The following is a 23,121-nucleotide window of genomic DNA, read 5'->3' as shown; positions in this document are numbered from 1 at the left end:
CTGCAGCTGGCACCACTTTGCTGTCGCCAAACGCGAAGTGAAGTTTGCTTCTCTTGCTCCGTTTCCTTCTCTCTCCTTTCCCAGTCCTATCCATCACAACTGTAGGATTTCACAACCGTAACGGGATGGTGGAACTTACCTAGGTAGTGTCGGGCATTGCAGGCGCTACATGTACAATAGCTCATCAAACTGGTTTGTCAACCTTCGCAGGTGTATCGATAGATAGAGTAGATTGCTTCGAGTTCCCTGCCTTCATCTCTGAATCGACATAATTTCAATCGAACGGCTTACTCGTGCTGCTGATACTACCGCCCTCGCCCTCGCTCTTGGTCTCCGCTGCTCTTACACCCTCCTTCGCTCTAGCTTCGCGTCCTTGCAATACGTTCGCCTCCCAATAATCTTAGCAGTTCGTCGACGATGCGTCCTCAGCCTAAGGCGCACGCAAGCGGTTAGCTTCTCTTTGTTTTTAGTTGCCGCTCATCGAGACGTTCGACGCGTCACTCACCGGGCCTGACGCCTTGCCCAGCGCTTGCAGGAGCTGCTCGACTTCGTCCACGTTGTTGACGTACAGGTGCGCGTTGCTGGGCTTCTTGCCCACTGTGCACGTGAACACGTGGTGAAGCGGGCCCTCGTCGCCCGATGCGAGGAAGTCCTCGAAAGTACCGCCCCCAGCGCGCCCGTGCACGCTCTCCTCCGTGCGCTCGGCGTAATAGTCGTAAATAGCTTTGAACATGCTCTCGTCCGTCGTGTCGTCGCCAATGCAGAAGAGGAAGTCCGGGTGGCCGTGACTGATACTCGCATCCTGCGTCAAGATCTGTCGGGCCACGACGCCCTTGTTGAGACCCTCGGGCACAATCTCGAGCAAACCCTTCTTGCGGATAACGTTAACGGGCAGGTCACGGATCACCTCCTCCAAGTCATTCTGCAGCGAGTTGGCCTGCAGCAGGCCCCACTCCGGATCCGTCGATCGGAAGTTCCAAGCAATACTTTGCTGCGCGTACCGGAGCACACTGCCATTCGTGCGCGTGCAGTAGACCCTCAAGATCGGGTCCACCGCCTCACGGACCGGGCGCCAGTCGAACTTGAAGCTGTGCTGGTGCCAGTGGCGGTCGCTTGGGTTGCTGCCGTCCTGCATCGTAATGTCACCTGCATTGTCGATGTCAATTGATCGAGCCCACGAGTATAGCGCGCCATTGTCTGACACGAGACCCAGACCGCGAATGTGTCCAATCGATGCAGTGAGGTCCGTCTTCGTCACGCCACTGACCACGAACACCGTGTTACGCGGGTCCTTGGTCAAGTGCGTTAGAGCGTCCATCATGCGTGGAGAAGGCCGCTTGCCCGTCACGGCCGTGAAGTCTTTCTTAACGTACATCGCAATGTTCTCACGCGCGATGATGGTGCCACCGTAATCCAGCAGGAACACGCGACGCTTGGACTGCATGTACGCCTCCATGACCTTGTCGATGTTTAGCTGCTTGAAATCGGACCGATCGCCCACGCGCATGACGTGAGACCGACCGATTTCCATGTCCATGTACTCCATATTCGTGTATTCCTCGTCACCCTCCGCGTTATCCGTAGCCTCGTGCAGTACAGACAGCACCTGCTTCGTCCAGTTCGCAGCGGGCTGGCTAGTGATGTACGGTAGATCCCGCGCACGACGACCTAGCCGTTCCTCGTCGCTCATCGTCAATGCATGGTCCAGTGAGTTCACGAGCCCTGTAATATTCCACGGATTGACGCGCACGGCACCATTGAGGACGCAGCAGCACGCAGAAAACTCGCTCAGGATGACCACGCCAGGCCGGCTAGACGGGCTTACACCCTTCGCAAACACAAACTCCAGAGGCTTCAGGTTTAGCCCCTCGCGGATAGACGTGACCACTAAAATATCGCTGGCGAGCCACAGTGCCAGCCGTTCTTCTATCGTCAACGGGGAGGACGATTCTTCGTAATCGATGCACTCGGGGCCATGCGCCTTGGTGATTCGGTCCACCAGCTTCCGGATCTCGTTGCTGCTGTAATTCTGGTCCCCCAGTCGAGTCTGTGTTAGGGTCGACCGCTCCACAAATACAAGCTTATCTTTCCATGACGGACAGTTGCTAAAGAACTGCTCGAACGCCAGCATCTTCAGCGGAATACCACTTAGCCGCTGGCAAATGTCCACACCTGCAATCAGAACCTTACCAGCGTGCTTTTCGCGAAGCTTGCGTGCCATTTCCTGTACTTCTGAACTCGCGATCACCTCGCGAATAAGTGTAGTCTCGATACCCACGTGGCTGATCGTAATAATCACGTTGCGGCCGCGATAGTCAACGCCCAGGTTTCCACCACGGCGAGACTGATAGGTGAGTCCAAGGAACCGCTTGCACGCGTTGAGGAAGTGACGCGCGTGGTCGAAAGAGTGGAAGCCCACAATATCCACATCCAGCACGCCCTCTAGCAGCTGCGTGCCGTGCGAAAGCTCTCGGAACACCTCGGACGTCGGGAAAGGTACGTGCAAGAAGAACACCATCTTGGGTCGCTTGCGGTTCTCGCTCCTGCACGTGTTAGCCAGGTACGACGGGAACAGCAGAAGGTGGTAGTCGTGCACCCACACTGTGTCGTTTTCCTTGCACAGCTCTCCAACACGATCGGCCAGCAACCTGTTCACCTTCTGGTACGCGTCCCACCACTCGCCATTGTTGCGCTCCTCCTTCCACTCAATGACCTCGGCGCGGTCCCAAATCGCATAGTAAATATCCAGGATATCGACATTGTGGAACATGGGCCACAGCTTGCTCTTACAGTACCCGCCGTGGTGGTTCGCGGCCAATTGGCGGTCAATAAACACCGGGATGCAGTTCATGTCGGCCAAGATGGCCGTGATCTCGCTCTTGTCGTCCTCCGAGAGCTCCTCCTGGTCGCTGCGCGCGTGGTACGTGACGCAGCCCACCCACGTCGTGTTCATGCTCTCTGCAATGCTGTTCTCGCTCCTGGAGATCAGACTGTCGCGGTTCCACTCGGCGGACCAGGACCCGTCCTCGGCCGACTTGGTGAGCTTCACGGGCAGGTGGTAGCACACCAGGAAGAGCATGGCGTCGGGCGACGGGTGGTAGCTGGACGGCATGTACCTCTTGTACCTGCTCTGGAGCTTGTTGGTCTGGCGGAACCTCTGGCTGGGGGAGCCCGTGACGCTGCTGCGTGGGGACTTTGGGGGGTCGGCGTCGTCCTTGTCCTGCGCGACTCTGGCCGCCAGCCTGGCGCCCGTGTCCTTGGCCTCGTCGTCCCCTCCCTCTTGCTCCATGTCCTCGGCCGCGTCGTTCTGTCTGGGGGTCGTGGGGGTCTCGTCCCGACGGCGCTCGTAGACCAGCGACCGCTCGATGCGCTCGCCCGTGGGGACGAGCTCCATGTCCTGGTCGTAGTCCCCGTACTCCTCCACGACGACCATCTCGCGGCCCTCGGGGACCAACACTCGCTCGCACTCGATCTGCTCCCAGGAGCTGAAGACGCCGCCCGAGAAGAGCGCGTACATGTACTGGTGGGGCACGCCCCTCGGCAGGATCATGGGCTTGACCGTCGTCCAGTACGGGTAGTCCTCGGGCGTGGTCACGAGCGTCATGCTCTCGTTCGGATTGAAGTGGCCCATGACGAAGGACGAGCCCGAGCAGTGCACGGTCTCGCCCAGGCGGCTCTGCGCCTTCACCTTGAGGTGCACGCGCGTGTACGTACCCGTGTTGACGTCGCCCGCGGCGCCGTCCGTGGACGACGTGGTGGACTTCCAGCTGGCCAGGTGCGGCAGGTTGCTGGCCGACCCGGGAACGCCCGGGCCGCCGCTGGGGGACGCCGGGCCGTCCACGGCCATGGGCGCGGAGCTAACGGAGCTGCTGCTGCTGTTGGGATCGGCGGCGTCGTTGGCCGCGCGGCCGCGCTTCTCCGGCCGGAAGGACGTGGGCAGCGGCGGCCGCTTGCCGTCGTTGACGCCGCCAGACGGCCACGTGGCCGAGCTCTCGCTCAGCGAGAAGCCAGGGTGCTCCGCCATGGCAGGGCACAGAGAGGGGGGGCAAGGAGCGACGCTTTAGCTTTAGCGAGGATGGCCGGCCCGTCGTTCTCAGTGGAAACCTCCTGTGTACGCTTTGTGTGCAGGGCCACACAAAGCGTACACAAACTGAAGCGTACTTAGCCGAGAATAAGAGATCAAGAAACGTGGTGTGCACCACACAATGTGGATCCCGCGCGAGCCAATCGTTTGCCAAGCTGGCTGGCTCTGCCGACGTCAGTGACTGGCCCTGGTAACAAGTCTCACAGTCTCTCTTGACGTCCATCGCCGACGACCCGATCCCATCCGTTTAACACCTAGCAACAATGGCGTCTGACGAGGCGAAGCCCGTGCTCATGAAGGAGGAGAGGGCGGCCAAGAAGCTGGCCAAGAAGGCAGCCAAGCTCGAGGCCGAGGCCGCGGACGTCAAGAAGGAGAAGAAGGTCAAGAAGGAGAAGAAGGACAAGAAGGAGAAGAAGAGCAAGAAGCGCTCGCGTGACGAGGAGGACGCGGACGACGTGGACGCTACCACGCCCGAGATCTCGGAGGAGAGCGAGGTGGAGACGCCCGCCGCCAAGAAGGCCAAGAACGAGAACGCCACCCACGTGGGCGGCACCGAGAACCCGCCGCTCGAGAGCTTCGACATCTGCGCCGAGACCGTCAAGAACCTCAAGGCGCGCGGCATCCACACGCTGTTCCCCATCCAGGCCATGACCTTCGACAAGATCCTGGCCGGCAAGGACCTCATGGGCCGCGCCCGCACGGGCATGGGCAAGACGCTGGCCTTCGCGCTGCCCGTGATCGAGCTGCTGCTCAAGGACAAGCGCCCGCGCTCGCGTGGCCGCGCGCCCCGCGTGGTGTGCATGGCCCCGACCCGTGAGCTGGCCAAGCAGGTGGCCACCGAGTTCGAGCAGTCGGGCCCGTCGCTCAGCACGGTCTGCATCTACGGTGGTGCTTCGTACCAGTCGCAGAACAACGCCTTCCGCAGCGGCGTGGACATCCTGGTGGGCACTACTGGCCGTGTGATCGACCACATTGACCGCGGCAACCTCCGTCTGCACAACTGCGAGTTCCTGATCCTGGACGAGGCCGACACAATGCTCGAGATGGGCTTCCGTGAGGACGTGCAGAAGGTCTTCGCGGCCATGGAGCAGACCAAGAACGAGAGTTCTGGCAAGCGCCAGACGCTGCTGTTCTCGGCCACGATCCCCAAGTGGGTCACGGACGTCGCTGACAAGTACATGGCGAAGGACCGCGAGTACGTCAACCTAGTGAAGGACTCGGACGACCAGGCTTCCACGGATGTGCAGCACATTGCCATCCCGTGCCACTGGCAGGGACGCCCCACGCTTCTGGCCAACCTGCTCGGCGTGTACGCCAAGAAGGACTCGCGCACGATCATCTTCGCTGAGACCAAGAAGGACTGTAACGAGCTGGCTGTGCACCCCGAGATCAAGACGGACTGCCAGGTGCTGCACGGTGACATTGCGCAGGAGCAGCGTGAGACCACCATGAAGGCCTTCCGTGAGGGCCGTCTGCGTCTGCTGATCGCCACGGATGTTGCCGCTCGTGGTCTGGACATGAACGTCGACCTCGTCATCAACTCGGAGCCTCCTCGCAAGATGTCGGGCATGGCGGATGTCGACACGTACGTGCACCGTTCCGGGCGTACGGGCCGTGCTGGTAAGAAGGGTATCTGTATCACGCTGTACACGAACCGCCAGCGCGACCAGCTTACCCAGATCGAGCGCAAGATCGGCAACAAGTTCATCATGAAGGGGCCCCCTGACCAGGAGGACCTGATCAAGGCGTCTGCTGCCAAGGCTCTGACCGAGATTAACAACGTGGACCCGTCCATGATTGAGATCTTCCAGGAGAAGGCGGCCGAGCTGCTAGGACAGATGGACCCCGAGAAGTGCCTGGCCGCTGCGCTGGCCTGCATCACGGGCCACACGAAGCCGCCTCGCCGCACGTCGCTCATGTCTGGTGTGCCTGACTACGTGACTGTGCTGTTCACGAGCTCCAACTTCATCCGTGCCAAGGGATACGTCTGGAACGCTGTGAACCGCGACATCCCCGAGAACTTCGCGAACGACATCAAGCAGTTGACCCTCACGGAAGACTCGATGGGTGCCTGCTTCGACCTGCCTATCGGTGCTCTGGAGATTGTGGAGAAGCTCATTGAGGAGGGCGGCATGCACTGCCCGTACTCGATCCCGAAGACGATTCCCAAGCTGCAGCAGTCCGCGTACCAGATGCGTCAGCAGAGCTTTGGTGGAGGCCGCGGAGGCCGTGGCTCTGGACGTGGCTTCAGCGGTGGCCGCGGCGGCCGCGGTCGTGGCGGCGGCGGCGGCCGGGGTCGTCGTTACTAAAGTGTTTCAACAACCTCGAACCAGCCGAGAACCAGGTGCAGGGCGAGGTAGTTAGATAGGATTCTCCCCAACTCCCTAACGTTAAATATTGTATAGAGGTTTGCCATTCATCTGTAGCTGCTGAAACTGCAAGTACAACATTCTATTGCACTACTGTAGCGATTGTTGAAGGTTTAAACTTGAAGCGAGCTGGTTACAGTATCATACCGTTGGAACTGCGGTTGACGAAAGTTGGGAAAGAAAGAAGCAAAGTCTTCACAAATACTACAGTCGGCAGCAATAAAGCAACGTTCCTCGCCCTCCTCTTATTCTCGTAGTGAGAGTTTCTCGTCCACGCACAAGCAGACAAGTTGTTCCCAATGTGGCAAATTGCCTTCAATTTTTCTATCCCCCAGCGTCCCCCAAGGCAGAGAACACGGCCTAAGAGACGACGTACACCAACGCGCCAGAACTTGCCCGTGCTGGCCACCGCTCTGCTGGTGTGCCGCAAGTGGTTGCCCCTCGACATGGGCTCGCTCGCACACATCGTGGATCTTGTCGACAGCTATTTGAACACCTTCTCATGCAATTGGACCGTGCGTCGAGCGTGTCAATTTGGACTACCGAGACGTGCACTTGAATACCTGGCAGCTCGTGATCCGGACTGGGTGGACGGCTACGACATTGGCGTCCTTACTGCAAGTGGAGGGTTCGTGCATGTGCTACAGTGGATCCTGGACTGCTACCCAACGCGCATCGCCTGGGATAATGGCCTCGAGGGCCCCCACCGATGTACGCTCATGAACATCGCCGCCATATATGGCCACCTCCCAGTCATTCAGTGGCTTCATGCCAATCGAAGCGAAGGCTGCAGCACCAACGCAATGGATGACGCTGCTGCTAACGGACACCTCGATGTCGTCAAGTGTGGCTGCACTTGAACCGCAGGGAAGGGTGTACCGAGTACGCCATCAACGAGGCCGCGCGCAATGGCCATTTGGGGGTTCTGGTGTGGTTTCACGCCAATCGATGCCAAGGCGTTGTTCATTTCGAAGATGTCATGGATGCTATCGCTGCAAGTGGACATCTCCACGTACTGAAGTGGTTCCATGACAACACCAGCGAGTCGTACTCTCCAGACGCGATGATGCGGGCGGCCGCGGGTGGCCATCTTGATGTGGTTCGCTACCTCCACGAGAATCAGCCCCACGAAAGTTCCAATCTCAGGGGCGCCGTGTGGATGGCCGCGAGGCATGGACACCTGGGAATCGCGGAATGGCTCTACCGAAACCGCAGTGGAGGTCGTGTTGGACTCGCGCTGCGCGATACCGCCGAGTCCCTGGAGCAAAAGGTCAAGCGCCAGCGGCTCGAGTAGGTCACAATTTGATGGTGCTACGGCGTTATCGCTCTCCTTTCGTGAGGATGCGTTTGTTTTCCCTCCGAGCATTCGGATGGGGGGCATCGCTGGTTTAGTGCTTTCCGCGACCCTGTTGCTTTGATGATCAACTTGTACTGTAGGTAGACACTGGAGATAAGTGAATGATCCTGCCTCGAGCTCGCTCTTCAAAGAACTATCTTTTTATTTGTTGAAGTCGTTGAAAGCTTGTGATGATGCACACTGTTTCTTATGTGCAGACGGTTCCTTTTTTTGGTCATTTGGTCACTTCAGCAACACATTTAGTCCAATTTGGTCGGACTAAAACCAAATAATGATCCAGGATCGCAATTGGAGCAATGGAGCCCTCGGAGCACCAAGAAGACACGCCGCCCGTGGACGTGGACGACGTCGATGAGGACGAGGAGGAGGTGGAGATCTTCTCGGCCGAAGCCGCCGCCTCCATCTACTCGCCCGCGCCTTCCAGCGACAGGTCGTCGCTGCTGCCGACGGCCACGCGCCGCTGCGTGTCCAAGGACATGCTCGAGCAGATGCCGACGCTCAACATCAACGTCAGCAGGGCCCCAAAATGCTGCAAAAATGGTCATCACTTTTTCACTAACCAAATACTATTTTGTGTACATATAATTTTTGTGTGTACACAGACTCGGTATCACGAGGTTGCCGTGCCCAAACCGTTTGGGTGCTTCCACCTGATGCAGCTCATCGAAAAGTCCATCCAGGTGGGGGCGCTCTTCTCGCCCAAGCTCTTCGTGCCCAAGGAGATCTGGCAGCAAGATCGGGTCAAGCTGGCGGGGGTCCCTCTCAAAGTTGAAGTGTTCCACCAGCTCAAGCAGGGCCTTGAGAAGACTAGTGTGGGTGCTTTTGATTATGTTCTGGTGGATAGATACACAACAGCAGAGCTGACGGAGGAAGTTGTGTTGTGCCATCTCTTGTGCAGCATGCACTGCCATTGTCGTCGGATACGGCCAAAGCGGCGTTCACGAAGGAGCTGGACGCGTTGCTGGAGTTTGCGAGACAGGAGCGCGTGCACTTGACCCGGTCGTTCCCGTTCCTGCCGCAGGACAAGAGCTCAGCTGCACCGCAGTTGACACGCAGAGGGAGTCACAGCAACGTGAGTGATTTGTTGGTGTTGTGAGTATACGTGTGAGTATGGGGTTGATGAACTGGTCATTGTGCGTGAAATGCTTGTAAAGACTGAGGAGGGCCATGCAGATGGCCATTCGTCCGGAATCGGCAAGTTGACGAATCTAGCGTTCGGTTTTGGTCGAATGGTCAAGAAGCAAGCTATTGCTGCTGTGGAACGCGTTGGCGCTGCGCCGTCCGTGACAGTGTGCGTATGAGGCTGGGATGAGGCTGGGTTGTTAGGTATTGTTGTTGTTGTTTTGAGTACTCACGATTGGGCTTTGATTTTTTTCATCTAGGCCAATCGACGAGCTAGACGAGTATGCGGCGGTGCTCTGCATGTTCTTCAACTCCACGCGAGGAATCGGTAGGGGGAAATTTGAAATGTCAAAGATGAAGTCCTTTACTGCGTGCACACCTAACGATATTTGTGGATGGCTTCGTGTGCACAGAGAATCTCCTTGGACTGCGAGCAGATGCTGATGGGACTCAAGAGCTAGTGAATGAATCAAAGGATGAAGCTGAGAGTGCGCAGCTGGACCCCGCGACTTTAACGAAACTGGAAGACCTCGGTGAGTCGTTTTGATGGATTATCATGCGCCAACTTCTTGAAAGCTAAGCACTCTCTTGTACGTCTGTTGTATTATAGCAATCTTTCTGGATGAAGTCGTCATTGAGCTTGTCATGCGCGACGTCCACAGTCTGTTGGAGGTGTATCTGCGAAGGTTGACACGCCAGTTTGGCGAGTTTACCGTGGAGCAGGCGGTGCTGAAGCGGCACCCGTCAGTGTCGGCGTAGCGAATGTGGCGAAAGGATAAGGAACATTTTCAAGGCAGTCCAAGTGGCTTGCGATGCTCAAGGACAACAAACCACAACGCATACTTCACTTCAGTTCGGCATTTTATTTGAGGTGTTTGGATTCTGCTTTTCGGTCGGGCCGGGGAGCCTGCTTGTATCTTCCTAGGCCTAGCTGCGTTTTCGCACTGCAGTTTTCATTCTCGGTGCCCGCCGTATTTGATCAGCGATTCAACGCCTCCGATGTCCTGAGACGGTAGTCGACCGAAGCCTACGAGCGTTCAGTTTGCGAGACGCTGTCGAGCATCTTCGTCACCTCCGACATCAGCACGCCACAGCATAGCTGGGCGTATCCATCAGCCTGCGAAGGCTTCGTATCCCTCAGACTTTCACCACTCTTCTGCATTCGCGCCTCCTCAATCGTGGTCTGGTGAAATCCGAGGAGCCTTCCATCCCGGTTGACGACAGGGCCCCGCCATTCCCAGCGGACGTAGCGCTGCAGTACAGGACGCTCGTGAGATCGTTTGACACCACCGAGATGGGCGCCTCCGAGAAACAAAGCTGGCCCCTGATCGTCGAAGCCAACACGAAGTCGATCCGTCCTGTCAGTAAGGCTGCGTCTCCTTCCCACGGAGCGAGGAATGGGCGACCTTCCTGGCCCATCGGTAGCTCCAGAATCGCGCAGTCCACGTCCTCAGCGGGATCGCAGGCCACCACGCGAAGGACCATCTCCTGGTCGTCCTTGTCGACAACTCGAACGCGACTTCCTGCTGCTTGCTGCTCGTCCTGTAGAACGTGCGCGGACGTACGGCGAGTCTCCCCGAGAAGAAGACGCCCATTCCAACTCGATCGTTGCTCTCCCCGTCCAGAACGTTGAACACGGCCCCAGCGACTTCTTCCTGGATGCCCGGAGTGATGAAGTACCGCGGGCGGGAGCTTGGCTGCTGGTCGGAGGAAACGTTCTGCATCTTGCTAGTCGAGTGAGGAACTTGTTGCCGAGGTGTGTTTTGTGAAGACTTTCTGGCTGTGGCAACAAATAAGAAATGTTTGAAGAAGACGGATGAATATCCACATATATTTACTGTAGATTGAGGTAGATTGAGATGGTTAGACACGCACATTGACCATGAGGGTTTCTTATGGTTAGAAACCTTCGTGGTGAGCTGCAAGAATACCATCGTCGATGTGAGCCTATAACCTGCAGGTCCATTGTTACCATCTGCCGGTATAATACACCGCCGGTCATGTCTGAAGCAACTCGCAGCTCACGCACTCCCTCCGAAGTCCGCAGTCACATTCATTGATAAACGCAGTAGAATGAATAAAAGAAGTGTGAATTGATTCAAGGGCTGAGACTTCGCGATGAAGAACGCAAGTAAAGAAATAGAAAAGTGTTCTCGGCACTTTGCACTATTTGTGATAACTTGCAGCCCTCTTGGTGCGAAACACAGTCCATTTGGGGGGAGGGGGTAGATTCCACCAGCTTCTGATTGTGAGCTTGAACGGCATGGGCAGCTGACCCTTTACTTTGGGGGATTTGAACTCAAGTCGGAGCCAGGCATTTTCGACACGACCTGGTGTCGGAGCCAGGCGAAGATGCCAGGCAGCGCCTCCGCTTGTCGCTTTGCTAGCTCCGTACAAGTGCGCTCAACGAACAAAATTTCTTCGGAGAGCCCAACTTGGTTGTTCATCGCCGCATTCCGTTGGGACGCGTGGCGGTCAGCATGGAATCCGCTGCAACTGAATTTGTGCGGGCACTGGTCTTCATCCGGACAGACGTTCACGCGAAAGTCCGGGTTGAACCAGCAAACCTCAGCTAGTGAGTGCAACTTTGCACACCTGGCGTCCGTGCAATGCGCGCGCTCCTCACACAGAGATTTCTTCTCTGTGAGAAAATCATCCGGTATGCTTTCGTTACCGTGATCAAAAATGCACAACGAAGGTTGGTGATCGTCAGCATTGATCGGGCATTTCAGCACCATAGCTAATGGGTTAAGTGCCAGAGCCTCCAGTCGACTATGGGACTCCAGACAACTTGATGCATCGCCCGCACTTGACAAACTGGCACAGTCCTCGCCTTGGGCGCATAATCTCGCCCTTGGAACTTGTTGCATCTGCGCAAATACGCTTTCGTATTTGGCGCGCTCGTCGCTTGAGTATCCTTCCAGCGTTATTTCGTGACCAATCAACGTAAAAGTTGCTGTGTCCATCAACAACTGGGCGGCTACCTCACCACCAGCAGAACCACTGAGGTTCGAACTGTCACTGTGAACATCTTCCGTGGAAAGTAGCTCTGAATTCGGTTGTTCCTCGCGTAGATGGCGGCTATCGTCAACATCGATTTCTTCATCTCCGTTGGTATGCGAATCCAGCATTATGGGGGCCGCGGGTGCTGTGATCCCCTGCAGCTCAGCATATCCACGCTCGACGAATAGGGCGGATGCCACTTTTCCGACGACTTCGTTCATACTTTGGCCTCTTTTTGGGTGGAATTCTTCGTGAAAATACGAGCAATTGCCCATTCGTTTGCATTGCTGATCTTGTGGACACTTGTAAAGCCGGAAAATCGGGAAGAACCAGCATACTTCCGCCACAGAGTGAGTTTTCACACAATGTGCGTCCTTGCAATCTGCAGCGTCCGCACAAAATAATCTCTTCGTCTTGAGGAAATCCTTTGGAACAGCAGCGTCGCCATGGTAAAAGACGCAGAGGTCGTTCTTGTGGATCGAATCATCGCGGCAGTTTGTGGGTGTAGGGCATGCGAGCACTATCGCTAACGGGTTGAACTGTGCTACTCGCAGCATAGCTTGTTACCATCGCCCCCGACAACACTTGCGCACTGTCCGCCATCAAGACACATTCGTGCCTTTGGTAATAGTTCCATGTGCTTCAGCACATTGGAATATTTCGCTTGCTCCGGGCCTGAAAACCTTGCCTGGGCTCGCAATTGTTGCTGGTAATACTGAACCAGGCTTGGAGGGCGACGCGACGATGCGAACGGTCGTGTAGGCATACCTAGCTCTGGTGGCAACTGCACTGGAACTTTGCTTAGTGCGTTGAGAGTTCGGTCGACGAATAGTATCGGTCTGCTCTGCCAACATACTCGTTCTTCCCCACTTTTCGCTTGTAAGAATGGTATTCTTGGTGAAACAAGCTGCAATTCTGCTTCATGGAACACTTCTGCCCTTCGGGGCAGGTGGCAGTGCGAAACATTGGGTTCATCCAGCAAACTTCAGCTAACGAGTGAGATCTGAGGCAGTTTGGATCCGAGCAACTCGATAGATTCCTGCATAAATTCTTCTTACACCACCGAAGCGTGCCAGCGCCTTTGTACTCCCCGTGGTTGAAAAGGCAAACGCATTTCTTGTGGATAGCGTCATGTCTGCAGCTCTCGGGAACTGGGCACTTGAGTGTCATGACAAGCGGGTTGTAATTCAGTGCCTCGAAAGCACTGTGCGACTTGTCACACCCATGGCAGCTGCTACTCGAGGCGTTGTCAATACACACCCGCACTTCGGTACCAGCCCCATGTGCTTCAGTGTCGCTTCATACTTCTCACGCTTCTCACGCGGATAATCGTTCAAGTATTTGGTGTAATAAGCGATGTCAAGCTTCTGGCTTGGCGTACCGCCACAGAAATCTTTTGCCTCAGCGAGAGGTGCTCGGGATTCTGCCGGAACATCTCGTTCTACTGTACGTCCACAGGATCCACAACAGTCGCCGGCAATGTTTGACCCAAAGCGATCCGTCAGCTTTCGTCAGCGGCTCAGCTTCTGATACAATTGGTGGCAATGTGTCGTCGGGGTTGTTCGTTCTGGTGTTTACATCGTTTGACGAAATGTCGTCCTTGGCGGTCTGCGGTTTATCGGCACGCGCCGCTTGAACTACCTGGGTGACCTGAAAGATCACAGGCAACGTCTCCGTCATACCTCCCACCGCCCCACAGAGCTCAATTCGCTGGCAGTAACTCAGTTTGCCGCGATTGTGAGAAGCGAAGTTCGCGGTGTTTAAAAACATGAACAGCGCCGCCTTCAGTCGCTTTGCCGTCTCCTTCACGTCCACTTTCTCCACCTTGTACAAACCTCCATCCCGTTCACTGAGAACCTCCTGGTACGCCATCTGAATGGTCTCGAGGAATGGCTGCATCTCGCGCAGAACCAAGTGGCCTAGAAGTCTCTTGTCGCCGCCCTTCCCGCCAGGCGACGCGGTTGGAAGCCTAGTATCACTATACTGCTCTAGCACCTCTTGAGCACGCAGCGCTTCAATGTACAGAGGCAGGAGCTTGTTCAGCGTAGTGCGGGCCTCGTTGCCGTCCCCTGTCACAAGGTCGTCGCGCAGCTCGGCCACCAGCGTCTCTGCGTCCTGTTGGGCCCGAGCCTCTGGCAGCCACTGCACCAGTCCGCGATGGACTTCAGGGCGTGCGAACAGCTCGTCTATCATTGTATCTAAGTGTAGTCCGGACCTGGAGGAGACGGAGCTCTGAGCGCACACTTGGTCGTGGAGTGACTGCAGCATGGCAGTCGCCTCGTCCCGCATCGCAGTCTCCAGCTCCCGCAGCTTGTCCGCCTGCTTCAGCAGGTACTTGTCACGGGCAGTGTCGAACCTCTCGCGGAAGCTCGACGGGCTCGAAGGAGGGGGCTCTGGAGGACGCGGGAGCTCCATCTTGGTGCGCTGGGACGATAACGGACTGACTTAAATTCTGTCCAATGCTGTTTTACTTACGGTAAAATAGGTTAGCAATCGACCAATCACGTCGACTTCAACAAAAGCTGTTCTTCGCTTAACGGACGTGTATTTTTAAATTAAAATACATGGTAATCTTAGAATACTTCGAAGCTCGATCGTTGTACTTCAGTACTTACAAACCAAAAGCGGCCATGAACAGTCAAGTTGGGCTCTCCGAAAAAAATGTGTTCGTTGAGCGTACTTGCGATTATCGTAATCTCATTCTTAAAATTCAGCAGAGGCTGTATCTGTTGCGTGTTCCTCTAGTGACAGGACTCGAAGGTATACATACCACCACAATGAACCTCAACCTTTATCTGTCTTATCTGTTGCTACCCAGCTCCCGGAAGCAGGTTTCAATACTACACTAGAACGTCAGAGGAAGTTGACTTCTTGCTGCGAGGCAAACTGCAATCGACAAGGAGTTTTAATGGGATGAAGGCGGATCTGAACACCACCGAACCGGGGACTCACGTTTTTAGGCAAGTTTTAACTTCCCGACCATTAGTCGAAAAGCTTCCTCTCTCAAGTCCGCCAATTGATACTGAAAACTGTCTTAGTGTCCTTGTTGGAGAGAAAATCAAGTTGCCATTTTACGACTTGCCGGCTAGGAGTCATCCGTACCATGACCGGGCTTGGCGCGAATAAGCCGCATGAAAGATCGGATGCATCTTTCAGCCCGACCAACGCCAAGCGCGCCCGGACGCAACCAGATAATCATGGCGACGATTTCAGCACGACTTGCACCTACGAGCGATTCCGAGGCGCGAGATTCCCACCCGAAATGGAGGCACTGGACCAAGTTGACGCCATGCTCATGACACTTGAAGAGGCCGTTATGGAGGCGGCGAGGTCGGGCCAAGTATCCTGGCTGCAGCAGCTCATACTTGGCGATGACGAGTGCAGTGAAGCACCGAGGGCTCTGGTGGTCGCTGCTGCTAACGGCCGCTTGGAGTGTGTCGACGCATTGCTACGCGGATACTTCACCCGTGATCAAGGAGGAGGCCAGCGGTACTGGGATCGCCACTGCCGCCCGATCATACGGGAAGCCGTCCAGACAGCGAGTGGCAATGGCGATCGCAGGATTCTGCAGTTGTTGCTGCGTGAGGAATTTTACTACTCCCGACTGGACGCCGCCATAGCTGCTTGGGAGGCCCTTGACGACGCGGCCGCCAGTGGAAATCTCGACATGGTCCGATTCGTGGTTGAGCATATGAAGAAGCACCGTTATACGACCCATATACTTTCAATCGCTCGCCCCATATCCGGGGGACACTTGAGCGTAGTGGAGTTTTTGCTTGGGCTGGACGCGCCTTTCATGTTGGACCTGGTCGAAGCCTTTGCTGCGGCAGTGGACGCAGGACAAACAGCCCTTGCCAACCGGATTCTCGGCATCTACTACGCCCAAACCGTCGGGTCGGATATGCCTCTGCTGGTCAAACTTGCCTCGAGAAAGTCTACGAACGCCGTGAAGTATTTGTACGACCGTGGAGACAACCAGCCTCAGCTGGTCAGCAAGGCCTTTGAGCGTGCGGCCACGTTCGGGGATATTCGCATCATGGCGTTTCTATTCAGTACCGAGCGCGTGTCCTCCGGCGCGTTCAACAGAGCGTTCGAGAGATCCGTCACCGAAAAGAGTCCGGAAATGCTGAAGTTCCTCTGCAGTAAGCAGCGCGCAACCCCGAGGTCGGTCAGCCGAGCGTTTAAGGCCTCCTGCAAGAGCGAGATGGTCCAATACTTGTACGAAAATGTGGTCGTCTCGAGCGCGGCTGTCATTGCTGCCTTCAAGAAAGCTGCCAGGTGCGGTGACACGTTGTCGCTCCGTTACACCAAGGACGAGATTGCGATCGTGAAGCTGCTGCATAAGGACGACCGCATCCCGGCCAAGGTCCTGGGGGAGGCGCTGGTCTCAGCATCCAGGAAGAATCATTTGGAGCTGGTGGAAGTGCTGCGTGATGACGCGCGGATACCGTCGAAATGACCCGAGAGGCTTTCATCGCGGCTTCCTCATCCAGAGAGACGGATGTCATGGGGGCGCTGTACGATGAGCAGCGCATTGCGGTGGACGTGATTGTTACAACCTCCAGGCAAGCGGCTTCGCGTGGCTGTATCAAGAAAATGAACGAGCTGCTCAAGCTTCTGCCAGCGACGTGGTTCACCAGCGCGGGCTGGGCACCGAGCTGGTTGCAAAAGAGGCGGTGATTGAGAGTATACTGAGTGGTCTACGCAAAAAAAATCAAGTGAGCGCCAAAACTGAAAACTAGTACAAATGGTGTGCTTTGTTTCGCCTCTAGAGATCAACGATGGATTAGCCAAGAAGGTGGTTCCATACCACAGAAACCGAGTGCTCAGCTTCAGTACAAAATTGCATAACAATCCGTGATCGTCCGGTCTCGTTAGTTTATTTCTTTGATTCATCCACTATAGATCGTCCTCAGCGCTTCGAGAAGATTGTTGTCCGTAAATGCCATTGGCCAGACTCGTAGATATTCAAGCTCCGTGCAGAACAAGAATTTTGGAGCGCTTTCGCCACATCATAGACGTAAGCGGAGATGAGAGAGTCTCGAATCATCTCGACAGAAATCTGCGTATCGTCCCGCAGTAGCGCTTTCACTAGCTCCAAGTGGTTCCCCTTGACTACTAAGGCCAGCGCCTCGCCAATGATCTCAGCCGGAATGCGATCGTCCGTGTACAGTAACTTCACAGTCGCAACATCTTCATTGCTACCGAGAAAATCGAGACGCTCCGTGCACTTAGCCGCCTTTCTGAAGACGGCTACGACGGCCTCTTTCGAGATGTTCTCGTTTTCGTACAGATATCTCACCTTTTCGAGCTCGTTTGAAGTCTCAAATGCTCGGTTGATCAACTGCGGGGACGCGCGCTTCTTACTACAGAGAAACCCCAGCCGTTCACTGTCCAACATCTTTGCTGATCCCTCCAGAGCGCGGTCGAACGCGTCAGAGGAGACCGACCCGGTACCGAATAAAACCCCCATCGTGTCGATACGCCTGTAATTGGCGGCCTTTTCGAACGCTTCGCTGACCAGACTGGGCTGGTTGTGTCCATGGTTGTACAGATACCTCACGGCATTGACACAATCTTCCTGACGTGCCAGCACAACCAGAAAAGGTTTATTCTCCGCGGTTTGGTGGTAGACGTTAATAATTCGATCGGCGAGAGCTCGCTGGCCAATGTTAACAGCCACAGCAAAAGCCCCCGCCAAGTCCCACCACGACTTGTTGAGTCCAAGCACAAACTCCACGACGCTCGAGTGCCCCTTCCAAATTGCGTATTCCAGTGACTGAAGCTTCAGTTGGCCGTAGCCGTAGTATTCTTGAAAATTGTGTTCCTCGCAATGCTGCACCACGAGTCTGACCGCGTCAAGATTCCCCCTAGCAGTAGCGATATCTAAGACCCTCCAGGCTAGTAACGTGTTGCAATACAAATCCACGCACAGCAACAACTCCACGATTCTGCAATGACCACAGCCACTCGCTATCAGGATGGCTTCCTCCAGAATCGACTGGTAGTCACAGTGTCGCTGCTGTTAGTCACGGTGGAAATATTTCTTGAACACACTCCACACAGCCGTTAGTAGCAGCGACCACCAGAGCCCTCGGTGCTTATTACTGCTCTCATCATCACCATGTATCAGCTGCCTCAGCCATGACACCCGACCCGATCTCGCGGCTTCCATAACAGCCTCTTCACGTGTCATGAGCAAGGCGTCAATTTGATCCAGAACGTGAGTGAGTGCCTGTATTTTGGATGGGAATCTCGCGCCTCGGAACCGCTCGTAGGTACAACACGCGTTAGGTTCATCAGTATGGATACCCGGGTGCGCTTGACGCTGACCGGGCAGAAGCTTTCACGCCGCCTTTTGGATTTGACCATGGATTTGAGATGAATGAATAGCGATGCTGACGAATCCATCTACAGAGCTATCCACCCCGAGGCTCGTTGGCGTACTGTAGTTACACAGTACTAAAATATGAGCCACACCAAGAGTCTTTTCGCCACCTCGACAAATATCCATCCCCCTGAAGCACTCCCCCTCGCTCGGACTACCACGGACGATACGCCTTCACCTTGGCTGGGATACGATCGTCTGCGTGCAATAGATTCATAATCGCAGCCTCGTCCAGCAAATACCAATGCTTTCCACTAGTTGCAGATTTCCTGAACGCAGCGATGACAGCCTCACCTGAAATCTCCTCGTTTTCGTAAAGATACTGGACCATTTTGAATTTTCCCGTTGCCTCAAATACTCGGTTAATCAACTGCGTGGACGCGCACCTCTTACTGCAGAGAAAACAGAGCACTTCTGTTCCCGTCATGCTGATTGAGCCCTCAAAAGCTCGGTCAAATGCGTCCGAAGATACTAAACCGGTACCAAATAGAAACTCCATGGTGTCAGTATGTCCGTATTGGGCCGCAGTTTCGATAACCTTGCTGATCGAGTCAGGCTGGTTGTGCCCATGGTTGAAGAGACATTTGACAGCATTGACAGACCCTTCTTCACTTGCCAACCGGGCCAGCATCGACTTATCTTCCGCGGTGTCGAGGTAGATGCCTAGAATCCTGTCTGCAAGGCCTGGCGGGCCAACGTCAACTGCTGCTGCAAACGCTGCCACCAAGTCCATACAGGAGGTGTCGAACCCGAGCACAAACTTCACGACGCTCCAGTGTCCCGCCAAAATTGCAGTAGCCAGTGAACGAAGCTGGGACGTGCTGTAGTGTTGAAAGCTGCAGCCCGTTCGAAGATTGTGTTGCTCGATGTGCTGCATGACAAATTTGACCATGTCCAGAAGCCCATTGGCAACAGCTTTACCTAAGGCTCTCAAAGCTGCGAAAGAGGCTGTAATCGTGCAGGAATACCTCTCTTTCCACAATAAATACTGTGTCGAGATGTCCATTGGTAGCCGCTGCCGGGGCAGCCTCCATTAATGCCTTCTACGTGTTGTGATACCACATTTTTCTCTCTCCTTCGAAAACATTGTCTCCACACACTCCAACCTGCCGTTAGCTGCTGCGATCACCAGTGCCCTAGCTGCTTCAACGCACTCCTCCCCATGTATCAATTTTCGCAGCCACGCCGCTTGACCGGACCTCGCTGCCTCCAGAACAGCCTCTTCACGCGTGATGTCAATTTAATCCAGAACGTGATCCAGCGCCTCAACTTCTGGTGGAAAACTTGCGCCTTGGAACCGCTCGTACGTGGAAGGTGGGCTATTCTCCTCCTGATCTGTTCGCGCCCGCTTGGTGCTGTTCGATACATATCCACTGGAGCTCTTGCGCTTTCTTGCATCGAACATGGCGATAAATCAAGATTGACCAGTTATTTACCTGTGCAAGGTTTCAGCTTCTATCAATCACCTTTCGTGACAGGCGATCCAAAAGAGTCTCGCGTTTTTTGTCTTAAGAAGAATGGAGAGAGAGCCCAATTGACTCGCACCTCGTGCCAAAACAAGAAACCGTAGTGTGTATATTTGTGTGTCTAGTTGGGTTATCAAGAGTACGTGGATGACGACGACATGAGCGCTCTCGCGTCAAGGGGCGGGTTCGTGCATGTGCTCCAGTGGGTCCTGGACTGCTACCCCACGCGTCGCCTGGGACAATGGATTCGACGGCCACTACAGGATCACGCTGTGGACGTCGCCACACAGCAGGGCCATCTCCCAGTCATCCAGTGGCTCCACGACAACCGAAGCGAAGGCTGCACGTAATGAGCTATTGAAGGTTTTGCTCGTTATGCGGATGTCATGGATTCTGCGGCTCGGGGTGGCCATCTCGGTGTACTGAAGTGGTCCCACGATAACACTGACGAAGTGTGCTCTCCCGACTGGCCACCTCCAGTGGTCACGGTCTGCTGTCTCCGCGAGTATCGGCCTCACGAATGTGCCGCCACCAGCGAGGCCATGCGTTTAGCCGCGATACATGGGCACCTCGACGTCGTCAAGGGGCGGCTGTGCGGATTGGCCCACGAGCAACGCAGAGGCGACGCGTGCTTTCGTGCGGCTGCGTAAGTTGCGCGCAGGGCTCGGCGTTTCGACGTGGCGGAGTACCTCGAACAGAAGACCAAGCGCCAGCGTTTTGAGTAAGATCACGGTTGATCGACCTCCGTAGTCTAGCTTCTCAAGGCTGAGAACTATCAAGACGCTAACAAAGTGAATGCAGTTACGCCGAATTTCCTGCGCTTTGGCGTCAAACAACCCTTTTCGTGCAGTTACGCAGTATGAAATGGGAGCCTCATATCGAATGAAGCCTTCCCACCAGCTCCAACTTATTCACTACATGTATCACGAACGATAGGCCATCACCTTGTCTGGGATACGTTCGTCTGCGTCCAACAAATTCATAATCGCCATCTCGTCCTGCGCAATACCAACGCTCTCCACACGTTGCAGCTTTACTGAACGCAGCGAGGGCGCCCTCGCGTGAGATATCCTCATTCTCGTGCAGATACTTGACCACGTCGAATTTGCTCGAAGCCTCAAATGTTCGGTTTAATCGACTGCGAGGGCGCGCACTTCTTACTGCAGAGAAATACGCGTACGGCTATCCCAAACATTCCCATTCTGGTGGACATCTCTAAAGCTCGGTCGAACACGTCCGAGGAGACTAGCCCCGTACCAAACAGAAACTCTACCGTGTCGGGATGGCCGTAACTGGCCGCAGTTTCAAAGGCCTGGCTGACCAAGCCGGGCTGGTTGTGCCCATGGTTGAAGAGATATTTCACAGCGTTGACAGACCCCTTGTCGCGTCCCAGTTGGACCATCAAAGGCCTATCATTCACTGTATGGGGGAAGATATCGTGAATTCTGTCTGCGAGGGCTGGCTGGCCAACGTCGACCGCCGCTGCAAACGCTGCCACCAAGTTCATCCAGGGGGCGTCAAGCCCGAGTACAAATTCCACTACGCTCCAGTGTCCCGCCAAAATTGCACAAGCCAGGGAACGAAGCGGGGAGAACAGCCTCTTCACGCGTCATCAGCAAGATGTCGATGTGATCCAAAACGTGAGTTAGCGCCTCAACTTCTGGTGGGAATCTCGCGCCTTGAAGCCGCTCGTAGTGGAAGGTGGGCTATTATCCTCCCGATCTGTTCACGCCCGCTTGGTGCTGTTCGATACGTATCCACTGGAGCTCTTGCGCTTTCTTGCACCGAGCATGGTGATAGATTGAGCTTCGCGAGTTGATTATATGAAGTACACATTCAACTTCTATCAATCTCGTGATAAAAGGAGAAAAAAACAATCGCTGGAATCCTACGCGCATTGCGGAGAGGGCAAAGCTCCAGGCCATCACTATCGATCGCCTCAGTATGGCAACGAGTGCATCCGCAATGCCATCGAGAGTGCTCGACGAGAAGCACATGAGCACATGGCAACACGCCTGGTCCTGCAGATCGGGGTCCGTCGCCTAGAGAAGCTGGTAAACACTTACGGGGATGCATTGAAGTTGCTTCTCGCTCATCCGAGTCTCAGGAGTGCAAGCGGACAACGAGCCAGTACGTCGAGGAGGCGAAGTGCAAATCGCACTTGGCGCTCGCATGTGCTTCCGTGAAGGTGAAGCTGAAGCTGAAGAAGCGCTGAAGTCCGTTTCGATCCGTTATGAAACCTCTCGACCTTCGTCGACATGGAAACTTCAGTCCAGTCCAGTGCAGCATAGCAGCAAGTAGCTAGCGTGCAGTCCCATTCTCGAAAAATACACGCGGCACTCCTCCATGCAGCTGCCGATGTCACCCCGAAAGGACCTGCACCAGAACTTCCCGGAGCTCGTCACGGCGCTCGTGGTCTGTCGCGAGAGTTTGTACAAGCACAACGTGGAGCTGCTGCCCCATGTCGTGACGCTCGTGGACGAATACCTGAACCCGTTCTCCTCCCGAAAGAAGGTCGGGCGAGCGTGCAGACTGGGGCTCCCACGGCGCGCACTGGAGTACGCTGCAGCTCGCGACCCGGACTGGAACAACGGCCAGTACATGGCAGCGGCCGCCGTCATCCGCGGCTTCGTGCACGTCCTCGAGTGGCTGAACGAGTGCTACCCGGAGCGCACGTCGTGGGGCGACGGTCACGAAGGTTCGAGTCGTTGCGGGCGGTTCCTCATGGACACAGCAGCTGAACACGGACACCTTCCGGTGATGCAGTGGCTGCACGCCAACCGTAGTGAAGGCTGCACGTACCGGGCGATGAACTACGCGGCAGCCAGTGGACGGTTCGATATGGTGCGGTGGATCCACGAGAACCGCAGCGAGCCGTGCAGCACGGAGGCGATGGACTACGCCGCTGGCAAGGGGCATCTGGATGTTGTGCGCTTCCTCCACGAGAACCGGTCGGAAGGGTGCACCAAGCACGCAATGAGCAGCGCGGCGGCTAATGGTCACTTGGAGGTGGTTCAGTGGCTTTACGCTAATAGGAGCGAACGGATGCCAGGGAATGCGCTGCGGAGTGCCGCCAAGTACGGACACGTTGACGTGGTGGTGTGGCTGAGTGGTGTCGTGCGTAAAGAGCCGCGAGGCGACGCGTGCATCCAAGAGACCATTCGAATCGCAGTTGAAGCGGGCCATGTTGAAGTGGCCCAACGACTCGACCAGATTCTGAAGACGACGTGGTTCCCGAACTATGCTTAACGACAGTTAGTTAGTTAGATAGATAGACTCCGTAAGAATAGATAGATAGATGCCTGCCATGTATTTTCTGAAGAACGCTCCTC

The 23,121-nt window shown here is 55.5% G+C and overlaps 8 protein-coding genes across 8 annotated transcripts; 4 read left to right on the top strand and 4 right to left on the bottom strand.

Annotated features, from left to right (window-relative positions):
* Window positions 1-466: 466 nt before the first annotated feature.
* On the bottom strand, window positions 467-4,379 carry PHYSODRAFT_350147 (hypothetical protein; the record flags this gene model as incomplete). Its single annotated transcript, XM_009522502.1, has 2 exons — window positions 467-3,995; window positions 4,360-4,379. 2 exons carry the CDS (start codon window positions 4,377-4,379, stop codon window positions 467-469), a joined length of 3,549 nt encoding a protein of 1,182 aa, XP_009520797.1.
* Window positions 4,348-7,747, top strand: PHYSODRAFT_326516 (hypothetical protein; the record flags this gene model as incomplete). Its single annotated transcript, XM_009522501.1, has 4 exons — window positions 4,348-6,263; window positions 6,289-6,379; window positions 6,843-7,297; window positions 7,321-7,747. The coding sequence occupies 4 exons, from the start codon at window positions 4,348-4,350 to the stop codon at window positions 7,745-7,747; spliced, it is 2,889 nt and encodes a 962-aa protein (XP_009520796.1).
* A 359-nt stretch (window positions 7,748-8,106) lies between these two features.
* PHYSODRAFT_555306 (hypothetical protein) lies at window positions 8,107-9,384 on the top strand (the record flags this gene model as incomplete). Its single annotated transcript, XM_009522500.1, has 6 exons — window positions 8,107-8,319; window positions 8,413-8,622; window positions 8,709-8,882; window positions 8,965-9,101; window positions 9,193-9,260; window positions 9,346-9,384. Coding segments are annotated over 6 exons (840 nt in total), but the record flags the coding sequence as incomplete, so codon positions are not given.
* Window positions 9,385-9,959: 575 nt separating this feature from the next.
* PHYSODRAFT_257822 (hypothetical protein) lies at window positions 9,960-10,656 on the bottom strand (the record flags this gene model as incomplete). The annotated part of the gene is made up of 3 exons (XM_009522499.1): window positions 9,960-10,115; window positions 10,220-10,474; window positions 10,498-10,656. 3 exons carry the CDS (start codon window positions 10,654-10,656, stop codon window positions 9,960-9,962), a joined length of 570 nt encoding a protein of 189 aa, XP_009520794.1.
* A 555-nt stretch (window positions 10,657-11,211) lies between these two features.
* PHYSODRAFT_311948 (hypothetical protein) lies at window positions 11,212-14,203 on the bottom strand (the record flags this gene model as incomplete). The annotated part of the gene is made up of 5 exons (XM_009522498.1): window positions 11,212-12,479; window positions 12,503-12,735; window positions 12,792-13,200; window positions 13,561-13,749; window positions 13,771-14,203. The coding sequence occupies 5 exons, from the start codon at window positions 14,201-14,203 to the stop codon at window positions 11,212-11,214; spliced, it is 2,532 nt and encodes an 843-aa protein (XP_009520793.1).
* An 835-nt stretch (window positions 14,204-15,038) lies between these two features.
* PHYSODRAFT_326513 (hypothetical protein) lies at window positions 15,039-16,615 on the top strand (the record flags this gene model as incomplete). Its single annotated transcript, XM_009522497.1, has 2 exons — window positions 15,039-16,384; window positions 16,429-16,615. 2 exons carry the CDS (start codon window positions 15,039-15,041, stop codon window positions 16,613-16,615), a joined length of 1,533 nt encoding a protein of 510 aa, XP_009520792.1.
* Window positions 16,616-16,847: 232 nt separating this feature from the next.
* Window positions 16,848-19,215, bottom strand: PHYSODRAFT_297147 (hypothetical protein; the record flags this gene model as incomplete). Its single annotated transcript, XM_009522496.1, has 3 exons — window positions 16,848-17,836; window positions 17,993-18,263; window positions 18,502-19,215. The coding sequence occupies 3 exons, from the start codon at window positions 19,213-19,215 to the stop codon at window positions 16,848-16,850; spliced, it is 1,974 nt and encodes a 657-aa protein (XP_009520791.1).
* A 3,019-nt stretch (window positions 19,216-22,234) lies between these two features.
* Window positions 22,235-22,804, top strand: PHYSODRAFT_441232 (hypothetical protein; the record flags this gene model as incomplete). Its single annotated transcript, XM_009522495.1, has 1 exon — window positions 22,235-22,804. A coding segment is annotated over one exon (570 nt), but the record flags the coding sequence as incomplete, so codon positions are not given.
* Window positions 22,805-23,121: the final 317 nt, after the last annotated feature.

This window comes from Phytophthora sojae, assembly GCF_000149755.1.
Source record: "Phytophthora sojae unplaced genomic scaffold PHYSOscaffold_2, whole genome shotgun sequence".
Taxonomy (NCBI): Eukaryota; Oomycota; class Peronosporomycetes; order Peronosporales; family Peronosporaceae; genus Phytophthora; species Phytophthora sojae.
This window is presented reverse-complemented; position numbering and strand designations above follow the sequence as displayed.